General features: G+C 54.8%; 5 protein-coding genes across 5 annotated transcripts; 3 read left to right on the top strand and 2 right to left on the bottom strand.

Moving 5' to 3' along the window:
• Positions 1–3,941: 3,941 nt before the first annotated feature.
• On the top strand, positions 3,942–4,425 carry CkaCkLH20_02702 (uncharacterized protein; the record flags this gene model as incomplete). The annotated part of the gene is made up of 3 exons (XM_038885421.1): positions 3,942–4,008; positions 4,065–4,210; positions 4,285–4,425. 3 exons carry the CDS (start codon positions 3,942–3,944, stop codon positions 4,423–4,425), a joined length of 354 nt encoding a protein of 117 aa, XP_038749352.1.
• A 1,029-nt stretch (positions 4,426–5,454) lies between these two features.
• CkaCkLH20_02701 (uncharacterized protein) lies at positions 5,455–6,758 on the top strand (the record flags this gene model as incomplete). The annotated part of the gene is made up of 2 exons (XM_038885420.1): positions 5,455–6,053; positions 6,113–6,758. The coding sequence occupies 2 exons, from the start codon at positions 5,455–5,457 to the stop codon at positions 6,756–6,758; spliced, it is 1,245 nt and encodes a 414-aa protein (XP_038749351.1).
• Positions 6,759–11,974: 5,216 nt separating this feature from the next.
• Positions 11,975–15,147, top strand: CkaCkLH20_02700 (px domain protein; the record flags this gene model as incomplete). Its single annotated transcript, XM_038885419.1, has 7 exons — positions 11,975–12,137; positions 12,193–12,422; positions 12,507–12,815; positions 12,868–13,150; positions 13,200–13,560; positions 13,613–14,456; positions 14,506–15,147. The coding sequence occupies 7 exons, from the start codon at positions 11,975–11,977 to the stop codon at positions 15,145–15,147; spliced, it is 2,832 nt and encodes a 943-aa protein (XP_038749350.1).
• A 660-nt stretch (positions 15,148–15,807) lies between these two features.
• On the bottom strand, positions 15,808–16,947 carry CkaCkLH20_02699 (px domain-containing protein; the record flags this gene model as incomplete). The annotated part of the gene is made up of 1 exon (XM_038885418.1): positions 15,808–16,947. One exon carries the CDS (start codon positions 16,945–16,947, stop codon positions 15,808–15,810), a length of 1,140 nt encoding a protein of 379 aa, XP_038749349.1.
• Positions 16,948–17,939: 992 nt separating this feature from the next.
• CkaCkLH20_02698 (elmo ced-12 family protein) lies at positions 17,940–20,195 on the bottom strand (the record flags this gene model as incomplete). Its single annotated transcript, XM_038885417.1, has 1 exon — positions 17,940–20,195. One exon carries the CDS (start codon positions 20,193–20,195, stop codon positions 17,940–17,942), a length of 2,256 nt encoding a protein of 751 aa, XP_038749348.1.
• Between the last annotated feature and the right edge of the window lie 1,523 nt (positions 20,196–21,718).

The raw sequence follows: 21,718 nt of genomic DNA, 5'->3' as shown, positions 1-21,718 counted from the left end.
CACGCAAACCAGACGAATCATCACGTCGCCGAACTGCCCAATGGAGACTTGTCCTGACAGACAATTACCTCTCCAGGCACAGAAACGGCCTATCCTCCTTCGCCCACGCCCCCTCCATCATCGTTCCCCCCTTGCGGCAGCAGAGAAAGCAAGAGGCAGAGCCTCGACGTCGTCGAAAGAAGAGAAGAGACGAAAGACCGCAAAATCGAGTCCGGCCAAGTCAAGTCATGTCATGTCATGTCGTCCTGTTCACTCTTCACAAATACCTTGGACGGCACAAGCAAAGCACAGCACGGCTCCCAGCGCTCACTTACACTTTCGCTTCGCACTCTAACCTAGCTCCGAGCATATCGTCCTCGTCCTCTTATCCTCCTGCTCCCCGACCCGGGCGACCCGGCAAGTTTCAACTTTCCAGAAAAGAGCCTCCACCGAATTCTATCACATCGCATCTGCTCGAGTTCGGTTCTATTCCACAGCCACGCCGCACCTCGAGTGGTCTATTACCAACGCCTCGGGTTCTGGCTTGATTCCGAGACCACAAACAAAGCGGTCAAGCAGCGCATGTGCGTGTGTATGTGTGTGGGTGGGCACAGTCATCAATGGAAGTCAGAATGTGGCTGCTTCATCGGCGCTGAGGCTGGCACCTCAGCCGAATACCTCACTCTACGTGCAGAATACTATCTCTGCACAGATGCAACGGTCGCTTGTGACTGGCTCTGCGTCTCGAACCGGGGACGGTCAACGACACAAAACGAAGGGCGCCAAGTCTTCTTCGTCACTTTTGCTCGCTCCCACTCGGCTGCTGGGCCTCACAGCGCCCGCACGCCCCTAGGCCTTGAGGAACGGCGGACGAGGACCACCCCAAGCCTCATAGACCCCTCCCATCTCCATATTAAATCAATCGGCCAGATGACCGATAGCACCTGGCAGATCTGCTTGCTTTTTTTTCTTAGTCTGGCAAAGCCCTGGAGGAACACCTGCGGTGACAAGCCGTCAGACGCCAGCATGGGGCCAGAGCATCGCGCGCTGAACTACATGCAAGTCACCGGCGTCGACCTCGACTTCACGTTTGTGTTCTGGGACGATCTTTTACTTTCGTTCGTCTCCCGAGTGAGTGCCACCGAGATATCGTCTGTCACTTTCGACCTGGCCACCTTGCACCCAGGTACCTTTGTGAAGAGCGATTGGCCTCCTACAAGCACACCAGACGATGGGATGGGGTTATTACCTTATTTCTCCCAAGTTTCCCGTATTTGACGCCCCCCGATTCTCGAGCCCCGGCCAATTAGTGGGGGAGCATGTCACAGTTGGAGCTGGATGGAGGCAACACGACGCGACCCCAGATGGACCTGTGCCTCTTTCTATCTGGCAGACCAGGTTGCTCTGCAGTCTGCACAGAGCGCCCGTTGCCGAACTCACCCGGTTGCAGGGCTTGACGGGTACGCTGGGTTGTGTCAATTCACGGGCATATTGCCGGCAGCTGGTTCGAACAAGCCACGGCGGTTCTTGAGACTCATCTATCGAAGCTACGGCGGAACAAAGAGATCATCACGCGGCATAAAGTCTAAAGTTTGTTTTCCTATCGCGTTGCCACGGCTTGGAGCCTCAACTTGACTCAGTCGCCTACGTAGTAGGGCTTCGGAGCCGATCAACTGGCGGCTGCGGGTGCCAGTTGCAACGAACGACTCGGTCCGCCGCCGTCACGATGATGCCAGCCAACGCTTACCGGTCGATAGACAGCGGGAAGGTTCTTTGTGCAACAGCGCCGTTTCCACGCGGCTCCAGAGCGAAGGACAAAGAGGCGAAGCTCTTCAAACGCATACCTAGCCTGTTCTCGGCTCAGCACCCTTCAATTGTTTCGAGTCGTCCATCGCAACCAGCATCAACAAACAGACGACTCCATCCTGTTGCCGGTCGACCCTGCCATGCATGCATCAAGAGTTGTCCAAAGCCGCCGTCTCCTTCACCCTGAGAGTTGCAGCTGCAGCTGCAACCGATAACCTCCGCGCCTCCGTCTGGCTCCAACCAGCTGGCCTGTCAATCACTTGTGTCGCATCCAACCCACCCACGCGAATGCAGGTTAGAGGGAGTGCACAGACGGACCTGCATGACGCCACGTACCAATCGACACTGAATTGAGATTCAGCGGCCTGATAACAACACGAACGAAGTTGCGGTCATGAGTCGGCAGATTTTACGACGGTGCAATAGCTCGACATGGCATGCCGTAGTACGGGCAATGGCAGCCTTCAACCCGCGCCCGACTGCTCGGAAACTTTGGACCGGTAATACGTCGAAAGTTGGGATTATCTGGTCGGTGCCTACCGCGAAGTACGACACCGCGGATTCCATCAGACGCACTTGCATGGGGAGATCAGGACCTGTTTCCCCTTGCGAGCCCTCTCATCTCCTGGCAAGGGACAAAAATCCTCCTCGTGATGATGCTTTGCCTCCTTGGCTGGCAATTATCCCCACCAGACCGGGGTGGCTCAGTCCTCAATGAGACCCTATTTCGTCCTGTTCCCTTGTCCTGTTTCCCTTCCCCAACCTCTCGTCTGTCTCGCGAGCGCGGCTCCAGTCCAAAACATCCTGACTTGCATCATTTCATATCCGATCCGATCTGCCAAATTGTTCTAAGAATACCCATCTTTCCCGCGCCAGCCTCCGACCCTCAGTCGATGTTTGCTGGCGGCAAATCAGAGCGCACCGCACCGGGTCCTGTCGAATTGCGGATGACCCAAGGTAATCTCGCCTGGCAGATGACTAGCAGCCTCTTTCAGCAAACCCCACGCCGCCCACGCCTCGGTAATGAAATGAAGCGGTGGCCAAGTCATCATAAAATTTCTCGACGCCGGCTATTGTTCAAATTTTGTGCCAGCTGTCTTTACCTAATCTCAATCTCACTCGTCGAGATCAAACGACGCCGGTGATCCCTGCTTCAGGTGGCCAAGCACCCATCGTCTTGAGGATCAGTCGGGGCCCTCACAACGGGAACCTGGGGTCGGAGTCTGGGATAACCAAGTTTAACACGACCCGGAACGCGTACGGGACTTCTCGATTGGTCCAACGCGCAGGGATGGCGAGTCCAAATTCTGACATTGGGTGACCAAGTTGGCAACTTGAGACTGAAAAGGTCTGCCTCGCTCATCTCGGCAGCCTCACGAGCCACCACGGCACCGGACATCAGCCGTCATCTGCTGGCCGGTGCGAGTTGGTGTATCCGTAATTCTATCGAAATCTGTCTGATTACCTTGTCCCGCTGGCTGTCCAACTGCCTGCGCCTCCCGCTCTTCTGTCATCCCAACAACCATGCCAGCGGCGGGCTGAGGAGAATCGCTCCGAGGCACAAAACGACGTAATGTCTCAAGGCCAGGTCCAGCCCTAAGCCATGACCGTTTGATGAAAGTTGGTGACCGCCCGAAGTGTGACCAACAATTTCTTGGAAACGAATCTCGGGCGTTATTTCAAACAATCCGGGAGGTCGAATCAATGTCGGTGTGCGGCGGGAAAAGCCTCTCCCGAAGGCAGCGATGGACCTTCTGAGAATGCAAAGCACTAGGCGTCGGTTTGAGACCTGTTCAGTCAACGGTTGGGCATCGTTCTACTGTCTTTGACGATCAGAATCGTCAGGACAAACCCCAGCAATGACCGTTCCTGGTCTCATCGCGCATTTCTCACGCGCCCCCTTGGCTTAAATTGAGGACCCTGAGTGAAGCACCAGCCACACGATATGCACGTCCTTTAATTTATGGGCCGTAACGCCACAGCTGCATTTTCACTGGCTCGATTCGTCCCACGCTTGTCTCTGCAGCCTTGCGCCCCACCGAATTTTTTCTGTTCGACATGGCAAACTTTCCAGCCGTCCGCCCGACTACGAATTTCGACTGCGCAAATTAACGTTCCTCCGTCTCGGACTCTGCTAGTTCTTCAACACTGCCATCATGTCTGCAGAGACTACCCAAATTACGACCGCTGCTGCCGACAAGCCGCTTGGCATGCGCAAGAATGGTATTTCATCTGCTCCATTCTCCGGTGCGTCGAGCGCAACTAACTCCCTCCGATAGGCAAGCAGTGGCACGCCCCCAAAAAGGCGTTCAGGCCGACGGCAGGCTTGAAGTCCTACGAGAAACGCGCCAAGGACCGCGTTGCAATGGCGGCGATGAAGGCCAAGGAGAAGGAGATGAAGGACGAGAAGGAGGCAGAACGCAAGGTACGCTGCCCCCAGGCGCATTCACCGTAGTCCGACGTGACCATAACCAATCGTGATGCTGACGAGATGTACAGGAACGCATTCAGAAACTCAAGGACAAGAGGGCCGCCAAGGAGGAGAAGGAACGTTACGAGAAGATGGCCGAGAAGATGCACAAGAAGCGGGTAGAAAGATTGAAGAGGAAGGAGAAGCGCAACAAGCTTATCAACTCATGAGCGGGTGCGGCGAGTCGAACAACCACTTGGGCGGGCAAAACGAACGACTTTCGGCGCCGACAACTTCTCTGGAGCAACGCCGGTGCCGTTGACAAATACCGAAACACTATCGGGGAGGACAGAGGAGGATTCGGGCCTGCCGTACTCGGGGTTTGCGCATCTCGGCGAACAAACAACGTGTCACAGGGGCCTCATGCGACAGTGAACGTTATGTGAGGGAGGAGGGAACGGCTTCGGGGAGGAATGCGACGAGACCGGGGCCAGTGGAGGAGACGTCTCGGAGGCGGACTCGGAGCCGGCGGGAGAGAGGATGAGCTAATCCAGCAATCGACGGGGGAAAAGTCCATATGTTTGTACCAACAGAAGCCCATATGAGGTTAGCCATCCGAAGCTCCGCCTCGTGTGGCGATCGGAAAGATAGGCCAGACGATGGAGATGGAACCGAGCTCAGCACTTGCTCGAATCATTTCACTTTTGACAAAAGAAACGGCAAACGTCTGAAGTGAAGCCCTTTTCTCGGTGGCCATCCTTCTCTACCCGACAAGCTTCAGCGCAGGGAGATTGCCGGCCGCGAGGTTCAGACAACGTTTCAGACGATGCATGCAATAAAGGAGGAACCTGGGGAAGGGGGGCATGTGAAAGTGCGTCATTGGCCGAGGAGGCACCACACCAGCTGATTGAGCTTCTGCGCCGCGAAACCGTGCACCGTCCACCTCCACATTTCCTTGCACTGCTGCTGCTGCGACCACAACCGCGTCGACCACACACGCAACGGTAACCCGCCTCGCCCTTTTCCTTTTCCAGGGAACAAGCCACATTTCTTTTCCCATCCAAAGCACCGACCGTCCCAAAGGCAAGCTCGCAAAAAGTCTAACCGGGCCCATCCCAAAAGTCGTCTGGAACGGGTGCCCGCGGCGGCGAACGCGGTAGCGGCGGCCGGCGGTCCCCCCGAGCGCCCCAGCCCAAAAAATAGGCCGATCCAAAGAGTAGGGAAAAAAAGAGACGAAAGGGCGGAAACAAGGTGAAACCATGTCCGCCCACGGCTTCGAGCTGCCGACGACGCCAATGGCGACGTTGTCGACGGCAGCTGCCGTTAGCAACTCGTCTGGCGACATCAACGGTCACCACAGCCACGGCGGCAACTTCAACAACAACAAGGCGTCTGCGCCCGCGAATGCTGCCACCGCAACTGCGACTGCCACCGCGACATCGACCGCCACAGCAGCTGCCGCCGCGCTCCTCCCCGCACGACGGCCGCGGCACCAGATCACCCGCTCCATCACCGAGTTCTCGCCGCCCCTGAAGATGCATCGTCATCGACACAGTCACCATCACCACCATCGAAGGGACAACAGCAAGCTGCTCTTCCCGGACGAGAGGTCGCCGGGGCTGTCGGTGACGGATAGGAATCTCGTGCTGGGACGGAGCTCGCTGGACATGACGAGGTCGGAGTTTGCGACGCCCAGCAGGAGTCCGGATTCGAGCAGGCGGACGAGCGCGCTCGTCGGGCCAATGATTGGCGGCGGGGAGAACCCTTTGGCTGTCTCGCCGCCCAGGGGAAAGGGAAAGAAGGGGAATAATGCGGCTACATTGGTGGAGGAGAAGGAGAGGGCTGCGAGTCGGATAACGTATGTCGTCCTCGTTCAATACGGAAAAGGGGCTAGAAGCTGACGATGTGGACGTACAGGGGCTTGAAGAAATCACTTGTGGATCTGAGCAGTTTCTCGACTTCGACGACACGGCGGCTCGACGAGACGTACTACTCCGTACTCGAGAAGAAGACGCTGCTACACAATACCATTTCGGCGATCAAGGAGCTGGCGGTGGCCTCGCGGCGGCTGACGGGCGAGTTCGAGCGCGAGGCGGAGGAGATGGCGAAGGATGTCGACGGCCAGCTGGCCACGTTCGGACGGTTCAACGAGCAGGAGCAGAGAATCGAGGCGTTGCAGGGCAGGATTGAGAAGGGGCGCACGCGCATCCAGGGTCTCGGGGAACGGGTTGACCTCGTCAGGAGGCGCATCGAGGGGTGGGAGAGGGCGGATCGGGAGTGGCAGGAGAAGACGCGCAAGAGGTTGAGGATCGTCTGGATCGTCATGTCGGTTGTTTTTGCCGTTCTGATACTGCTGTTCATCGGCGTGCAGTATGCGCACCAGGTCGGCGGCGTTGATCTGAAGGAAGCTGCGGAGAAGATTGTCGAGAAGGGGATCAATCAGAGCGCGGGCAGCTTGGGAGCTGGCGAGGGCGGGAGCAAGGAGGCTGCGGTGCCGCCGTTATGGGGTGATCGGCCGGGGAGGGAGCAAGATGATCAGTTGAGGGTGTTCGATGAGTTGTGAGGGTGGGTTGCGAGGGCTCGGAGTTCACCGTTTTGGAAACTAGCATTATAGGCATTGCGTAGTAATATTTGATACCCGGAAATACAGGCATATTTGGTTACAGCTTCTGCTACTTTTCGCCTTTGGTAGGACTATCCTGCGTCATTATGATGTTCTGATCTCGGCCCTTGCTCCTCGCGATCTCGGGCTTTCAGTCTGGCAAAGCAGGTTCGACGTCTAGGAAGCTGTCATGCATGGGCACATCGCTTGGAACGCATAGTATGAGATATCTCCAGGCTGGTATGATCCTTTTCAAGAACAACGGGTTTACACCGCATTAGGAGGGACGTGGTGAGCTCGTAGAAAAGCCTCACACTTCTGGAGCCCGATAACCTCACTCGGAAGTCAAGACCTGACCGACCGTCTTCAGCGTGTTGTTTGTGGTATCTGAAAGAAGCTCTGAAATTTGTCTCGCCATCGATAAATATTAAGCAAAACAAATAATATACCAAATATATCATCAAAAAGGAAAAAGAGGCAAAAAAAAAAGTGTATCCGAGGCGCTCGAACTGAGCGCCTCCAGCAACGGATAGTGCGGGCCACCGTTTGAGAGGGCTACTATGTACCACTCTGCCAGCTTATACCGTGTCGGTGTCACCGACTGCTGTTGATGCTGAGGCTGGTCGAGGAACCTCCCTAAGTAGGCTCTCTCGCTGGTGTGGCGGGCAGCTTCACATTTGGCCTTCCTCATTCACCAGTCTGGGGCAGGCGCGATATAAGGCTGCCACAAGCTACCACCTAAGGTACCTATCTAGGCGGCTACAAGCCTCGAGATGAAAGAACTACCTGTATCATCGATGACCTCGTTTCATCGTCTGCGGCATGCCCGTGTAAAATTTTGGTCTGACAGTCTTGGGCGGTTGGCTTACCCACATGATGTTTCCATATCGTCTTTGATCTTTGCCATGGCTTCTGAAGTGCTGGTTCTTGTCAGGTGCCTCCTTCCGACCCCAACATTTCATTTAGACTCTTAACCTAGCCTGCCGATGTGAGTGTTTATGATTTCAATCTTTGAGTACCTGAGCACGAACGGGTTAAACAGGATGGACCTCGACCCGAGAACTTGCTCTGGACAGCATATGGCCGCATGCAAATAGATGACTTTAGGACTTGGGACAGGGACACAGAATGACTACACTGCATGTTCGTTCCGCTTGTGGTTAGGGATGCTGAACACGCACAGAAATGAGAAACTTCCAGTTTTATTGATGCCAGCTCCATTTGATATGTCGTTCAAGGTGTGGGTGGGGTGTTGGTCTGGCTGACGATAAACTCGCATCTACTTGGCAGGATGGAGTACTTGGAAGTATTTGAGAGCTCTGCGGTCAAGTGGAAGGTCTGGGATGGGTGTTATGAGTGTGCTGTTGTTCGCTTGGTTCATGTCTGTATTCGTGACGAACCTCTGATAATAGCTCTGACAACTAGTTCATCAATTTATCAACCTTATGTCTCATCCTCGGCTTTTCATACCTCAGAAGACAACTATTGCGGATAGCTATAGAGAACATTTATGGTAGACGGTTTCATTGGAAATTGGGTATACTGCATAATGGAGCTGAGATGTTCCCCAAGTTGGAAATCTCATAGCCCCATAACATGTGAGACTGTAGTTCAAAGGTGTCCGTATGTACGTTTCGGAAAGTTTTCTTTATGAAATTGTCAAATACCCCGCCTTGTGGTCTATTAGGCGATGAGGTGACATGGGTGTTGCTATATTTTCCTGGGTCCTATCAAAGGAATCAGTTGTCGTTGAGTAGTTCGAGGTCCCGAAGTGGTCAGGAGTTGATTTTGCTCTGCGGGAAGGCTATTCGGTCTGAGGTCAAACATCGTAGCTCATGGGAGAAGGCATGCGAGTGAATGCAAGGAGACTCGGACGAAGAAGAGATAGGCAGCTACTGAGAATGTCTATGTAGGAAACAGTTTGATAGGCATAGTCCAGAGGTGAGACGGACCTCGAAGATACAACGGAAAAGACATCCTACCGACACCCTTCACGATACCAAGTACGCCGGTGCATCTGGTCACTTATAAGCCAGCCGACGTCCATCTCCTTCATATTTGGATCATTGACATCGTCCTGAGAGTTGGAGGAGTTGAATTACAAAATGAGTTCAGCAGACGAAGTCGTGCTTTTTGATATCGCAAGTACTCATTGCATGGTGAGCCCAAACTCACCGCCTAGCCGGTATTCTTGACCCGATACATGAGAATTTCATTAGATCTCATGTCGAGCATCGTCTCTGATTTGACTCGCGAGGCCGGAGATCGTGAGCATCATGTGCTGTCGTACATGGCAAACTTTCAGCACCAGCTACAAGCCACGACGTCATAGTCATAAAGCAAGACACCATAGGACATTGTAACAGTCAATCATCAACTGGAAAATTCGAACACGATGTCGTGTTCGGGACTTAAAGTGAGTCCCAACACTGTAAGCAGTAGTGACTTCGCCGGACCCGATGCCCCGTAAATCTATCGATTTGAGGTCGAAAATGAGACTTACTTGTGAGTCCACACCTGTCATCATTCTCGGACTTAGCTTCAAGCTAGCCGCCGGAGAAAACAAGCGGCAAACAGCCCTACGCGTCGGGATGGCCGAAGAGCTACTCAAATGAGAGTGATGCATATGTCGTGATCATTAACGAAGAAAAAAAAAAGGACCCGCTCCGAAGAAAACGACTACGATCCCGTGCGTCTTGGGTCCGGCACCGTATCCGCGTAGGCGCAGGGATGAAGCGTGCACGGAACGGGTCCTTTTTTGACTCTGATCTCTTCTTTCCGCAGAGTTTTGTGGCTTTGACGCTGGAAACGTCCCGCAAGCCGCGGGTTCCAGAAGCTGGTCTGAATCCTCACCAGCCTTTCTCATCGTGGCGCCGTTCGAAGACTATCGGTTTTTAGCAACCATATCCTTACAAATACCCAGCACTAAGAGTCAAACGGCCCAGCAAAGATTGACCTGATCGCTGTGCAAGTGGATACGGCGGGGAGATGTAAGAGAAGGGCCGCAGAATGTCATTGAAAGATTTGTACGTACAACGGGTGATTTGCGGATGCTACCATTTGATCTCACTGGCTCCAAGGAATCGGGGCGCTAGCCGTAAATGCCCCATTTGGAGCACTCGGTCTCGTCCGGGCCAAGGAGCTGATGGCGACAATGATTGCGCGTCTGTGTCCTTGGCCAGCAAGGCTGACTGACAACAAACGGTGCGGATCTCCATCCCAAAGTGTCGTTGGTTGCTGGCTGTGGACTGCATCCTGTGACTCAACGAGCGAATGAGGAGAGAACTTGGCTCCAGCTTCAAGAGGCAAAAGGAAGTTGCTGCATGGCTCACGTTACCCTACCCCAAGAAGGCAACCTGTGAGCCTGGGATGATGGGAAACAGTGAAGCGAAGCGAAGCCAGCCAAGGCCTCTTGCAGTGCCCATCTCGCGACGGGACGGGATTGTGGCCTCGAGGTCAAATCGTGGCTGAAATGTCAAGTGTGTGAGGTATGTCATTCGGTGTTGAGGTTGGAGGAGCTCAGTGGACGTCCCGTCTGTCTTGTGTGTCTTGGAGTGAGACTTGACTGGTCTTGCTCGGCATTCGGTAAAGGCTGCGACGTCATGCATCCCATGGCCAGAAATTCGCAACAGGCAAGCAGCAAGTGGTCACCGCCACCCCTTCTGAGCGTAACTCCAGCCCCAGGTTCGATTAGAGTAGCCGCATGGTGAAGAGGAACCGCGTAATTGAGAAGGGCTTGGTGGTTAGACACCTTAGAAGGCGCAGTCGGGGAAAAAGAAGGTGGATCATCCCTCTCAGGAAGGCACGCGGGAAAGGCTTGGCATTCTGATTTTGAGATGCTATGTGACAGTCGAACAGGTTGGTGGATGAGGGGCAGCAGTCAAGATACCCAACCCAAATGTGCCGTGTCAGTGGAAGAATCCCTGCCCATTTTCCTGATCTTTTTAGCCTTTTGGTTCGGACTCCCGAAGGAGAGCATCAACCTGGCGTCACCTTCGCATCAACGTCAGAGCAGGACCCTGAAGGGCTGAAGACCGAGCACACAACAAAGTCAAAAAAACAACGTGTGTTTTCATCCGTCCCGAGGTCGTCTGGTGGCTTCGTCGTGGAGGCAACGGTTAGTAACCGGACCTTACCTTGCCTTTCTGCTGTGCCTTGCTTGTTTTGTCTGCCGTTTCCCATCGTCAAACCCCGCCAAACGACGCTTGGTGTGCCGTCTCTCCGAGCTACCTTAAGATACCTATCCGAGATCCGTCGTACTGAGCTGTTTTGCGAGACTGGAAGGGGAATAACCATCCCGATCTATCCCCCCCTACCGCCTCTGCGCAGCTGACCGTACGTACTGCTTCACACCCTCGACAACACGTCCACTCCGGCACAGCTCTGAGCTCATTTTGTCTCCCCGAGCCGTCACCGAACGACGTTCTGTTGCCCCCTCCACCAACCCCTAGCTTCGCCCAGGAGTTTAAGGTCTATTAAAAACCGGGAAGCGAAGCGTACTGTTGCAGTCGCGGACCCTGACAAAGACGACTCGAAAGAAGGTTAAGCGGTTTGAGACTTCACCTAAAAAAAGGCCCGCGGCCAGGCTCCCCTTACTCGAACTCGAATCCAGGCCCCGCGCGATCAGCATTGACTTTCAGCCATCGTTTTCACTGCAAATAAACGACTCCAAGACTCCAAGACCCCAAGACTCCAAGGGGAGCTGTTGTCGGCACGCTGAGGTGCGGCAGAGCAGCCTGTGACTTACCACCTACCCCGCCATACGCGCGTTACGACCAGCGCAGCGGCCCTACCTTACAAGCCTGCGCCCGCCCCCACTGGAATCTGGGTCTGTACCCTGCAACCTAGCCATTGGATCTGCTCTGACCCATCCCAGCCCAGCCCAGGGTAAATTGATTATTACGTCGGGCCCCTCCCAGCTACTGTTGCCGCGCCGCCGCTATTCTGTACCTTGTGCGCTACCGAGATACCTACCACCTACCGTGCCTTACTCGCTCCAGGTCTGACGCCAGTCAGCTTCGTCCATCGCCTAGGTCTCTTCGACGACGTCCACCTTCTTCCCCCCGAAACCCGCGAACTTCTCTCCTTCTCCTACAAGCTTGGCATCGACAAGAAGTACTCTTACGACACATCGTCCGCTCCGTGGGCAGCTCGAAACCCCAGCAAACACATCGCCGATGGCTTCGACAACCTCAGAACAACCGCAGAATGGTGCTGCTTTAGACCCGGCTCAGGTCCCTGCTCCGGCCAGCAGGTCTGACCTACAGCTTCCCGTCCGCACAAAGAGCACCGCCTCTATCCCTCCACCGGGTCAATCTTTGACGGGAAAGCAAGAGCACTGTGAGATGGTTCATCTCTCGATGTTGAGGATGTTGCTGACGTGTTCTGCTGCCAGACCTCAAGCGGGAGCTGATTTCCGAGCAAGTCAAGTATGAAATCTCGGAGCTCAACTCCCCCACGGCCCTCAAGCGCTTCGGCGCCCCCTTCAAATCTGACATGGGAGAGGTGTCCCCCTTGGATTCGGAGCTCCCCATCCTGCGCTACATCTTCGTTCACCATGTCCGCGATTTCCCTTTTCTCGACAAGGCCAAGGAGAAGGAGTTTTGGCAAGACAAGCTGCAAGTGGTGAGTTCAATAGCTCCCCCTCCATATGCAACGCGAATCCCCGCCGGAACAGCTTGCGCTGACTCGTTACGCCCCCAACCACAGTTCCTAGAATCCTTTGCGACCAAGAACATCTCCTCCTCCGAAGATAGACTTGAAGAGACCAAGAGACGCAAGTTGGCCATAAAATGTCAGAAGCTAGTCGAGTTGATGATGGTGTCGGGTTGCAAGACCTCCTCCGGCTTCGAGGAGAGGATACGCTTTTCCGAGATTGAGGTCGTCGACAGCAATGCCATCGACACGGGAGTCATGCATACGATGCCCGAGGGCAACTACATCAATGGCTGGGATATTAATATTGCTGCTGTGCGCATCACTTCGGAGAGAAAGAAGATCAGAACCCACAAGCACGCGGTGAGTCTACTTGAGAGACCAGTTTGCGGCATCTCACTAACACGGCGACTAGGAATTCATCATGCGCATTCATCGCAAGGGCGAGCTCGAGTTCTTCATTGGCAGACGGTATGGCGACTTTCTGAGACTGCACAGGAGGCTGCGCTTGGAGCTCCCAGGAAAGGTCCTCCCCACCTTGCCCAAGAAGAATAAGTCGGACACGACAGCTTCAGGCTTGTTCTCCTCCCTCACTGGCGGCGGAACGCCTGATTCATCTGCATCGTCTATTTCCTCGGTGTCGACTCAAATGACTGGTTTCCACCAACCCAACGAACCCTCTAAGCTCTCTGTGCTAGGTGAGTTCGCTTTCACCCAGCTGCCTTCTCTGAATACTAACTTGGGCAGGACACAAACGCGCGGGCTCCACGACCTCTGGCCGCAACTCCCCCCGAGTGTCCACCGACAGTAGACCGAAGAGCCCTCTCCCCTTCCTGAGCAAGAAGAACAACGAGCCGGTCACGTTGTGGCGTGAGAGCCAGCGAGTCTCACTTAGGGCGTTCATTCGCTCCCTCTTATCGAACCCTCAGATCGCTCAGACCAAGGCAATGGAGGAGTTCCTCACGAAAGACCCCATCACCCCGACCGACGCCGATATCGATGACATCGAGAGGAGAAAGGCGGTGGATGAGTTGCGCATGGAAGAGCAAAAGAGGTTCTACGAGATTGCACGGAAGCGCGCGGCGGAGCTCGACATTTATATGGAAGAGTGGGTATTTTGCAACGTCCTCATGCTACAGGTCACTGACACTACTGCACAGGTTCCGCCAGGAAATCGTTGAGCGCAACGGTCTCACGTCACTGTTCAAGGAGATCAAGGACAAGGAGACCATCCAGGATCTCAGCATCCAGTACCGGAAGTTTGCTGAGTGGTTACGCATAGAGGTTGCGGCAACGATCTACCACTTGTTCCTTGCGGAAGACAACTCGCCCGAGCTGTTTGCCCAGGCCAAGAGGATACACTCTCTCATCCCATACACTGTGATGAAGAACGTCATCAGAATCGCAAACCCCGCAGCCGTTATGTCCGGCGTTTTGGATATCTTCCTGGCGCAACCATTCGGCACTCGCTCGCTTCTCCAGCGTATCTTCTCGCTTACCTTGAATGACGGCATCCGGAGTTTCCAGAAATCCATCGATACGCTTGCTGATAAGATTGGCGACGAAGTTTTGACCAAGAAGCTGAAGCTGTACACAGAGTCAGAGGAGCAAATCAAGGTGGCCATTCGGGAGGAGGCTGCAGCCGAGGATATCGACTTGATTGTCGTCATCCTGCGCTCAGAATACCTCGAGCCTGCCCTGACGTCCGAGCAGATCGGCCGACTTTACAACGCTTATGTTGCTTTCAACAATGCTGTCGAAAACGTGGACGAGGAACTGAAACAGGGTGCCCAGCTCTTCTCGTACCTGAAGCAGTTCTTGAAGCTATGCACGAGACAGCACGACAAGGCACTGATGTTGCAATTGGTGGAGGAGCCAGTCACACTCCAGCTCTTCAGGGATCTGTTCACGATCTTCTACGAACCGCTTGTTAGGGTTTACAAGTCGGCCAACGTGTACAACAGCGTTACTGACTTTGCCGTCTTCATTGACGACATGATCCAGGTAGGCACTATCCCTTCGCGCAGATAACAAACGCTAACGCCACTCGCAGGTCGTTGAGAAATGCCAGGAGCAGGACGCTTCGGCCGATCCTAACCAGACAGTACAAGCTTTCATCGACTTGTGCCAGAGACACGAGCATAATTTCTACAAATTCGTCCACGAGGTCCACACGCATGACAATGGACTCTTCGACCAGTTGATGGGTTGGATAGAAGACATCCTCGAGTTCCTCCGGAAGGGTCCCAAGAACGGTACATTGAACATCAACGCCTTGTTCGAGGGAGGCATTAGTTCTGGTGCAATCAACAAGGAGAAGGTTATCGAAGAGGTCAACGCACTCATTTCTTGGCAAGAAGCCAGGAAGAAGTGGCACCACGACAAGACCCGGCAGAAGATGGCTGCGGAGGGCAATGGTGGTCCGGATCTTGTCCCTACGGGCTTTTCATCTTCAGACTTCGGTCTTGATCAGCAAGATCTTCAAGACATGGCATACGATGATGACGCTGAGGATGAAGAAGAGGCGGAGGAGGAAGATCAGCTCGACCCTATCGAGGCCGAGCGCCGCCGTCGCGCTAAGAGACGTGATAGGCTTCGCCGGAGCGCTGGCGAACCGGTCAAGCCACCAGTCTCCGAGGTTCACAAGCTCAAGGAGAATTTCCTTGTCATGTTGCGTGAGGTTCTGGCCGAGTAGAGTTAGAAAAAGAAGTACGGTCTCTCGGGCGACGGGACTTTTGGGTCATACATGGGAGGTAAAGGGTCGGGCAACTGGGGGTATCAAGCCCAAACACGGCGTATGTATGGTTGTTTATTACTATACCTCTATTATTGCAATTGCTTCCTTCGTCAGTATGAGTTTGCCTTCAGTCTTTGCTGTGCTGTTTCGAGAGTCGAGCTCGTGCGATGTAATGAGCAATCGACGAGCTGAACGCTCAACGGAAGTTGTCTGAGTCCACTGCATCCCATGATCAGCCAAGCCAGAGAATTCCGATAGCACAGCCGAGAAGACTTGATGACTAAAAACGTGCCCTGCCGTGTTGAAATGAACATGGATATGGTCGCCGATGAGAACAGGTCTCTCGCGAGAGGAGCAACCATGCCCTTCTCCCAACCGTTATGCACAATCACATCTAAATAGCGTCCTGTGTCAATGGCGTACGACGCCAAGTCCTATTTAATTCCGTTGTAGCTAGTTGCTAATTACATGACAGCCCACGAAATAGGATCGTGAACCAGAAAAGGGAGAGGGTATCCATCAAAATCCAGTCGCCCTACTAACAAACCCAAGCCCAAACCCCTCCTTTATCAATGCTTCGAGTACAAATCCATAATACTCGCCTTGAAATCCGCAATCTCATCCCTCCCTCTGAACCCGGTTCCGGGTCTCCAGACTCGCGACCCGTTCCTGCAAGCCCGCGATCTTCTCATCCTTGCTCTTCAGCGCCGTCCGCACGCTGTCTCTACCCCTGGCCACGCCCTTGGCCTTCATCGCGAACCGCCGGAGAACGTCCCTGACCTCGCCCATCGTCGCCTCGTCCACATTCTTCCCCCTCAGCAGTCCCATGACCTCGTCCGTCGGGTCCAGCGCCCGCGCCTCCTCCTCCGCCCGGGCCTGCGACCCCGGCGGCGACGAGGACGGTCCCCCGGCGGTGATGGTCGACGAGGTGCTCGTGCTCGCGCCCGAGAACGAAAAGCCGCTCGTCTCGGCTCCGGTGTTCCTCCTCTTGGCGTCGGGGAAGAGCGTCCTCGTCACGGTTCCAGGCGTGCTGACTTGCTCGTCCGACGTCCGTCTGGCCGAGGGAGTCACCGGCGGCGCGTTCGTGAGCTTCTTGGCGCTCCGCTCCATGGCCTCGTTCATCTGCCGCTCCTCGTCCTCCGACACGTCGTCCATCCCGTACTCGTCCTCCCCTTCCTCATCGCTGAACTCGAAGAGAACCCTCTTCCTCTTCGCGGCCGTCCGCGAAGGCGTCTCCGCGGCTGCGGCTGGCTTGGTGAGGTAATCGCCCATGGACCTCTGTCGAGGCGTGGCCGTCACCGGCGTGGGAAGCGCAGCCGCGGCGGAAGTAGTCGTAGCCAACGGCCCAGGCGTGGCCGTCTTGCTGCTCTTGGCCGCATCCTCGTCGTCGTTGTCGTCGTCCTCGGGCATGGGCGGCAGTGTCATCGTGTTCCCGCCCGAGCGGTTCTTGGCGTCGTCCTCCCAGAGAAAGAAGTTGCAATTCCTCGAACCCCCGCAGGTGAAGAACCACCGCCCGTGGTTGGGGCCCTTCTTCTTGGTCTCGAGGTACTTTGCCTGGAGTCGCGGCTCGCAGTTGCAGTACCAGTTCCCCTCCAGATACAGGCCGTCCAGGCGCTTCTTCTGGGATGACGGGGTGCCGGCGCCGGCGCCGTATCCGGAGGACCGCCAGTTGCCGCTGGACTTGCCGTACGACGACGACTTGTTGTATGTCACCCCTCCTCTCCTCCCGCCGCTGCGCGGAGTCCGGGTGAAGACCATGCTGTTCGTCGTCGTCGGCGTCGTCGTCTTTTTGTTGTAGTCGACTTTAAGGTGCGGATGGGTCCACGGGAGACGGCGGACCATGTGCGTCTTGGTGGGCGGGAGCGAAGGTTTGTGGTTTCGTAGGTTTCAGCGAAATGGTTGGCTGGGTGAAAGGTCCGGGCGTGATGTCATAATCCTCGAACCCTTATTCTTGCTCTGAAAGAGAAAACGAACATTCGGTTGCAAGAAGTTGATATATTGGTTTTGTAAAATGGGAGAATAGTCATTGAAGAACAACCCCTCCTTTCGCCGTCGACATGAGAGACCCAACTTCTCCGATTGAGCTCGATTAAGCGCTGGCGAGAGGGGCAGCTGGAGCTGCGGGTTGTCGGGGGGAGGGGCTGGGAGAGCTAACGTTGCGGCCCCACTCAAGCTGTAAACCCCGGGAGAGCCAAGAAGGGCTTTATTTTGAATATACTGACATCGCGCCATCTCGCCTTGCAACTATGCCTCAAACAGCTCTCAGCTCCATGTATAAGACGCCACTCAATTCAATATCACACAGCTGAACGCATTCAACATCACACATGCAGTCTCTGCTAATTACTTGGTATTAGAAATGTACTCGAGCAGGTCCTCAGGACTCGCTCTCGGGGGGGTTATGATCATACAACAGCCCGCCAGCGGCATACCTCTGAACACCCAACCACTCATCCATCCGCCCGTATATGCAGTCTCCTCAACCACCCTGCTCCTCCCAAGAGGGGGGAATATGCCCACCAAATCCAAATCCTCGTATCTAACGACGCAACTTAACCGCTCGCTATGCACGTAGTAGCTAGCCGGGGAAAGGCTGCGAAACTGTTCTCAGCTCCATTCGTTACATCCCCAGCTCGAACGCAGGAGAGAACGCGGGTATATGTAAGCCAAAGAAACCATCACAAAGGAAATAAAGTCAGAAAATAAAGACAAGAAGCGAATCTTTTGACAAAAATCCCCGCCTGAAGCTCTTACACCTCGTAGAAGTAGTCCTCGTCCAACCCTTCCCGGCTGGGAATCATCCCCGCCCCTGGCAGTGGGCCGGTATATGCGGCCTCTATCCTCACGTTCAGCAGCCTGATCTTGAGACCAAAGTCGCTGACGAGGTTGACGAGCTTGTTCGTCTCCGCAGTGATGGGCGCCTGATTGAGCAGCATCAAGAGGCCGTCAAGCCACTCCGATGCAAGACTGTGCGTTGTGGGGTGAAGCGTCAGGATAGCCTGCTCCTTCGCGTCGCCACCCTTGGCTGCCTCCACGGCATCGACGTAGCTGAAGATGGTGATCTTTGTTGTCGACTTGACCGTTACGTTGTTCTTGAGCGTCGAACTACTAGTCGCGCTGCGAGCTTCTTCGTTGGATGCCGAGACATTAGACACCACTGAGCTAATGGTGCTGAGGTCCACCTTCTCGGTCAAAATATCCAGTCCGGGCTCTTGCGATGTCTTCGTCTCGAAGTCGGCGTAATGGAGATACCTCCTGTTGTGTGATAGTTTAGCAAAGCGCCACGGCCGCGGCGTATACAGCCGGCGCTTGGTCTCGTCTCGAGGATTGGTGTCCCGTCGGGGAAGGGGCTTAGAGAACCACGAGCCCTGAAGCAGGCACCTGATACGTTGCTCCTTGACGAATTGGAGAGCCTCCTGTCTCAACTCCTCTCGGACTTGATACAGGTGCTGGCCCCATTGATCCTCGAAAGACAGCTCGAGAAGTTCCATCTGAAGCTCCCGCAACCTGGTGCAGTCGTACTCCAAAAGCTCCTCTTCGACCTCCACCACATCTTTGGTTCTGGTGGCTTGTCCGATAACCTGTTCGATGAGGATGCGAACAAGCTCTGCCACCTTCTCAAAGTCCAGTTGCTCTGCTACTGTGGATTTCCACACGCGGAAGAAAGCCTGCAGACCGGCGGTGTGTAGCCTTGACCACTGCAGAAGAAGAGGGCGGAAGAGCTTCTCGTTATTCTTAATACCGTCCAAGCCTTGGTAGCCCTTCATCGTGTCCTCGATTTCCGACTTGTCCACCTCGAAGTGGTCGTAAAGAATCATGGTAACAGCCAAACTTGCTCGTGCGACTGGGCACCGCTCACTCCTGTGTTTTGTCGATTGTTCCAGCAATAACTTCTGAAAGCTGTCCTCATTCTTCCGCACGTAGTCGGTCAAGTCCATCATGCCCAGGAAACCGGGAATCTCGAATTCTTGCGCGGGGCTCTCCGTCTCGAAGCCAAGTCTCCTCCACTTCTCGGGGTTGTGTCGTCGGCTTCCTTTCTTGCCTTCGTTCAACTCATCCAGCTTCGAATGGCCATTGACCTGCTTCTCAGGGTTACTTGCGAGGTGCAGACCCTTGAGGCCGCGTCGATGCTCAGGCCTCTCAAGATCGACCCTCACCTCGCGCCATTTTCTCAGAAGGACCTTGGTCAGTGACTGAAATTCGAGCAGAGGGTGCGCGAGATCCTGCAGTGCGGAGCTCTGCATCAGGTTGTAAACCGCCTTGATCAGTCCCAGGTCCTGCAGACGCTTGATGAACTTGGACCACTCCTCCATGGCTGGCGCCCCCGGCTTCGTATTTCCATCATTCGAGACGGCATCCCTGATCATGGCGTTGATGAGCATGAGCGCATTGGCGCACAGCGCGTGGTCGGCGGACTGCAATTGTGCGATGACAAGCTCGAAGAACTGAGGATAAACGGCGACGGCGGGTTTCAGGGCCCTGAAACCAAAAGATCCTGGTGCGCGCGGGGTGGTGGGCCGGCCGGAGGACTGAGAGTGTGCGACGAGAGCTACCAAGATCGACATGGCGCCGCGGAGGATGTTGACGAGGGGGTTCGTGACGATTAATTCGACGATGCGCTCAACGAGGTCGCCGGCCGACGAACCCTCGAATATTTCCCAGCCCATGTCCACCTCCAGCAGGCGCGTCAGACTCTGCAGCGAGTATGCCAAAGTGTTTCCTCCCGCGCTCATGATCAGGCGGCGCAGCACCACTAATCCGCCGGAAGATATGAATACGTCTGCGAAGGCGGGATCGTTGATCGAGGACTGGAGCTTGAAGACGGCCATTTTCCTGGCGGCGTCCTCGTCACTGGCGAGGCGCGACAGGAGCGCCGGGATGTCTGCCTGATCCATGGCGGCGGCGGCAACGACGACGTCGAGGAGAAGAGTATGTACGGGTTCGAGGAGGGTGTGAAGAGCGTCGGCGCGTGGACCGGTTGTCGAAGGTGGGAGGGTCGTCAGCAGGAGAGGGGAAAGGTCGCAATAAAATTCATGGCCCGCGGGTGTTGTGGTGTTAAGAGAGTCTGATATATAAACAGAAGAAAGGCGTCCGGGATAATATGTCGAGGGTTACCGGCGGAAGAAGGTCCGTGTCAGGAAAATCGAACACGGGCAGAAGCTTCTCTCGCGATCCTCCGCGAATAGAGTGAAGGAAGCGGCGTCGATCAAGAATACAAAAAAAGAACTGGGAGTGAATCACAGGCAAGGGGCAGGAAGAGATAGGTTAAGGAAGGACTGGACTGAGTAAGGGACCAGAAAAGGAGAGTGTGAGTGGTCGAGGGCTGTCTAAGCAACAGACCAGATGTTGGCTTGCTTTCTGGATGCGCGCACGGCCAGCAGGTTTGCGCATGTCCTGCAGGAGGTGGGAAAGCACAGGTGCAGCATCGACGGGGACGCCCCCAGCAAGCCTGCAACTGATTTGGTAGCCCCCGTTGGAGCTGTTTCACCAATCACGACTCAACATAGGTGTGAGTCCCCCGCTTTAATCTTGGGGTGGCTTCCAATGGTGGGCACTTTGGGGTGTTTCTTGGCTTCGAGTCCGAGAAGAACGGCGGAACTGCGGTGGCGTATCTACTGGTCAGGGTCTCGCGAAGCCAACGGTTTCACCATCCGTTCCCACCGGAAGCCGTTGATATTTCCACAGCGTCTGGAAAAAAGGCTAAACAAGATTGTCGAGACATCGGTCCATTTTGGCCACACTTCGGCGCTCATTTCTGAGGAGGAGTGAAGGAGTCTCGTGACCTCGAGCTTTGGCCTCGTGGCTCGGTCTATTTTCGACAACAATCATCATCAGATGAGCGAAGTCTAGGTTTATATCGACGGAGATCAAGTTCGAGGAAATTCGCACGTCCCAGTCTAGAAGCCTTCGTCTGAGTGATCCATGACCATCAGATTGATCCGCTCGGCGTCATCTGCGTTTGAGTTCAGCCTCATAATGGAGTTCCCGTTAGGCCAGAATCCAGTGTTTCAAACACCCGAAGCAATGGGATGCTGGTGTTTGCAGCTGGTGCTTGCTATATTTAATGTGTTTCCCGCAAGAACCCTTTGGAGAGTCAAAGACAAAGTGACAATGTAAGAGACACATGATGCAAACTCATAAGGCTGGTTGGAATGTTTGCCTACCTTAGTTGGGTATTCAACGGCAAGCATCTCGGGAACATGTCGGCCGCATGTTCTAGACCTGAACGAGATACGTACCGTTGTGGAACCAAGAATTGAGTGCCCTGGAGACCTCCCGTCGGGTCGGACCCACCAGAAACAAATCGAAGCACCGCCACATATAGCTCCAGCCTCGTAATTAGTAATCCCCGTGGCGCAACAAGGCTATCTGAAATATTTCATCCAACCGTCGCATTCCGCGACAAGGATTCCAAACGCATCACCAACGCGGCGCGCGAAAAGGAAGAACAAAAAGAAAACCGGCCAATTCTCTTTCCACCCATCAACGCCCGACGTCCAAACCACAAAACCATATTCACAACCATCTC

The sequence above is a fragment of the Colletotrichum karsti genome (assembly GCF_011947395.1).
Source record: "Colletotrichum karsti strain CkLH20 chromosome Unknown Scaffold6, whole genome shotgun sequence".
In the NCBI taxonomy this organism is placed as follows: Eukaryota; Fungi; Ascomycota; class Sordariomycetes; order Glomerellales; family Glomerellaceae; genus Colletotrichum; species Colletotrichum karsti.
This window is presented reverse-complemented; position numbering and strand designations above follow the sequence as displayed.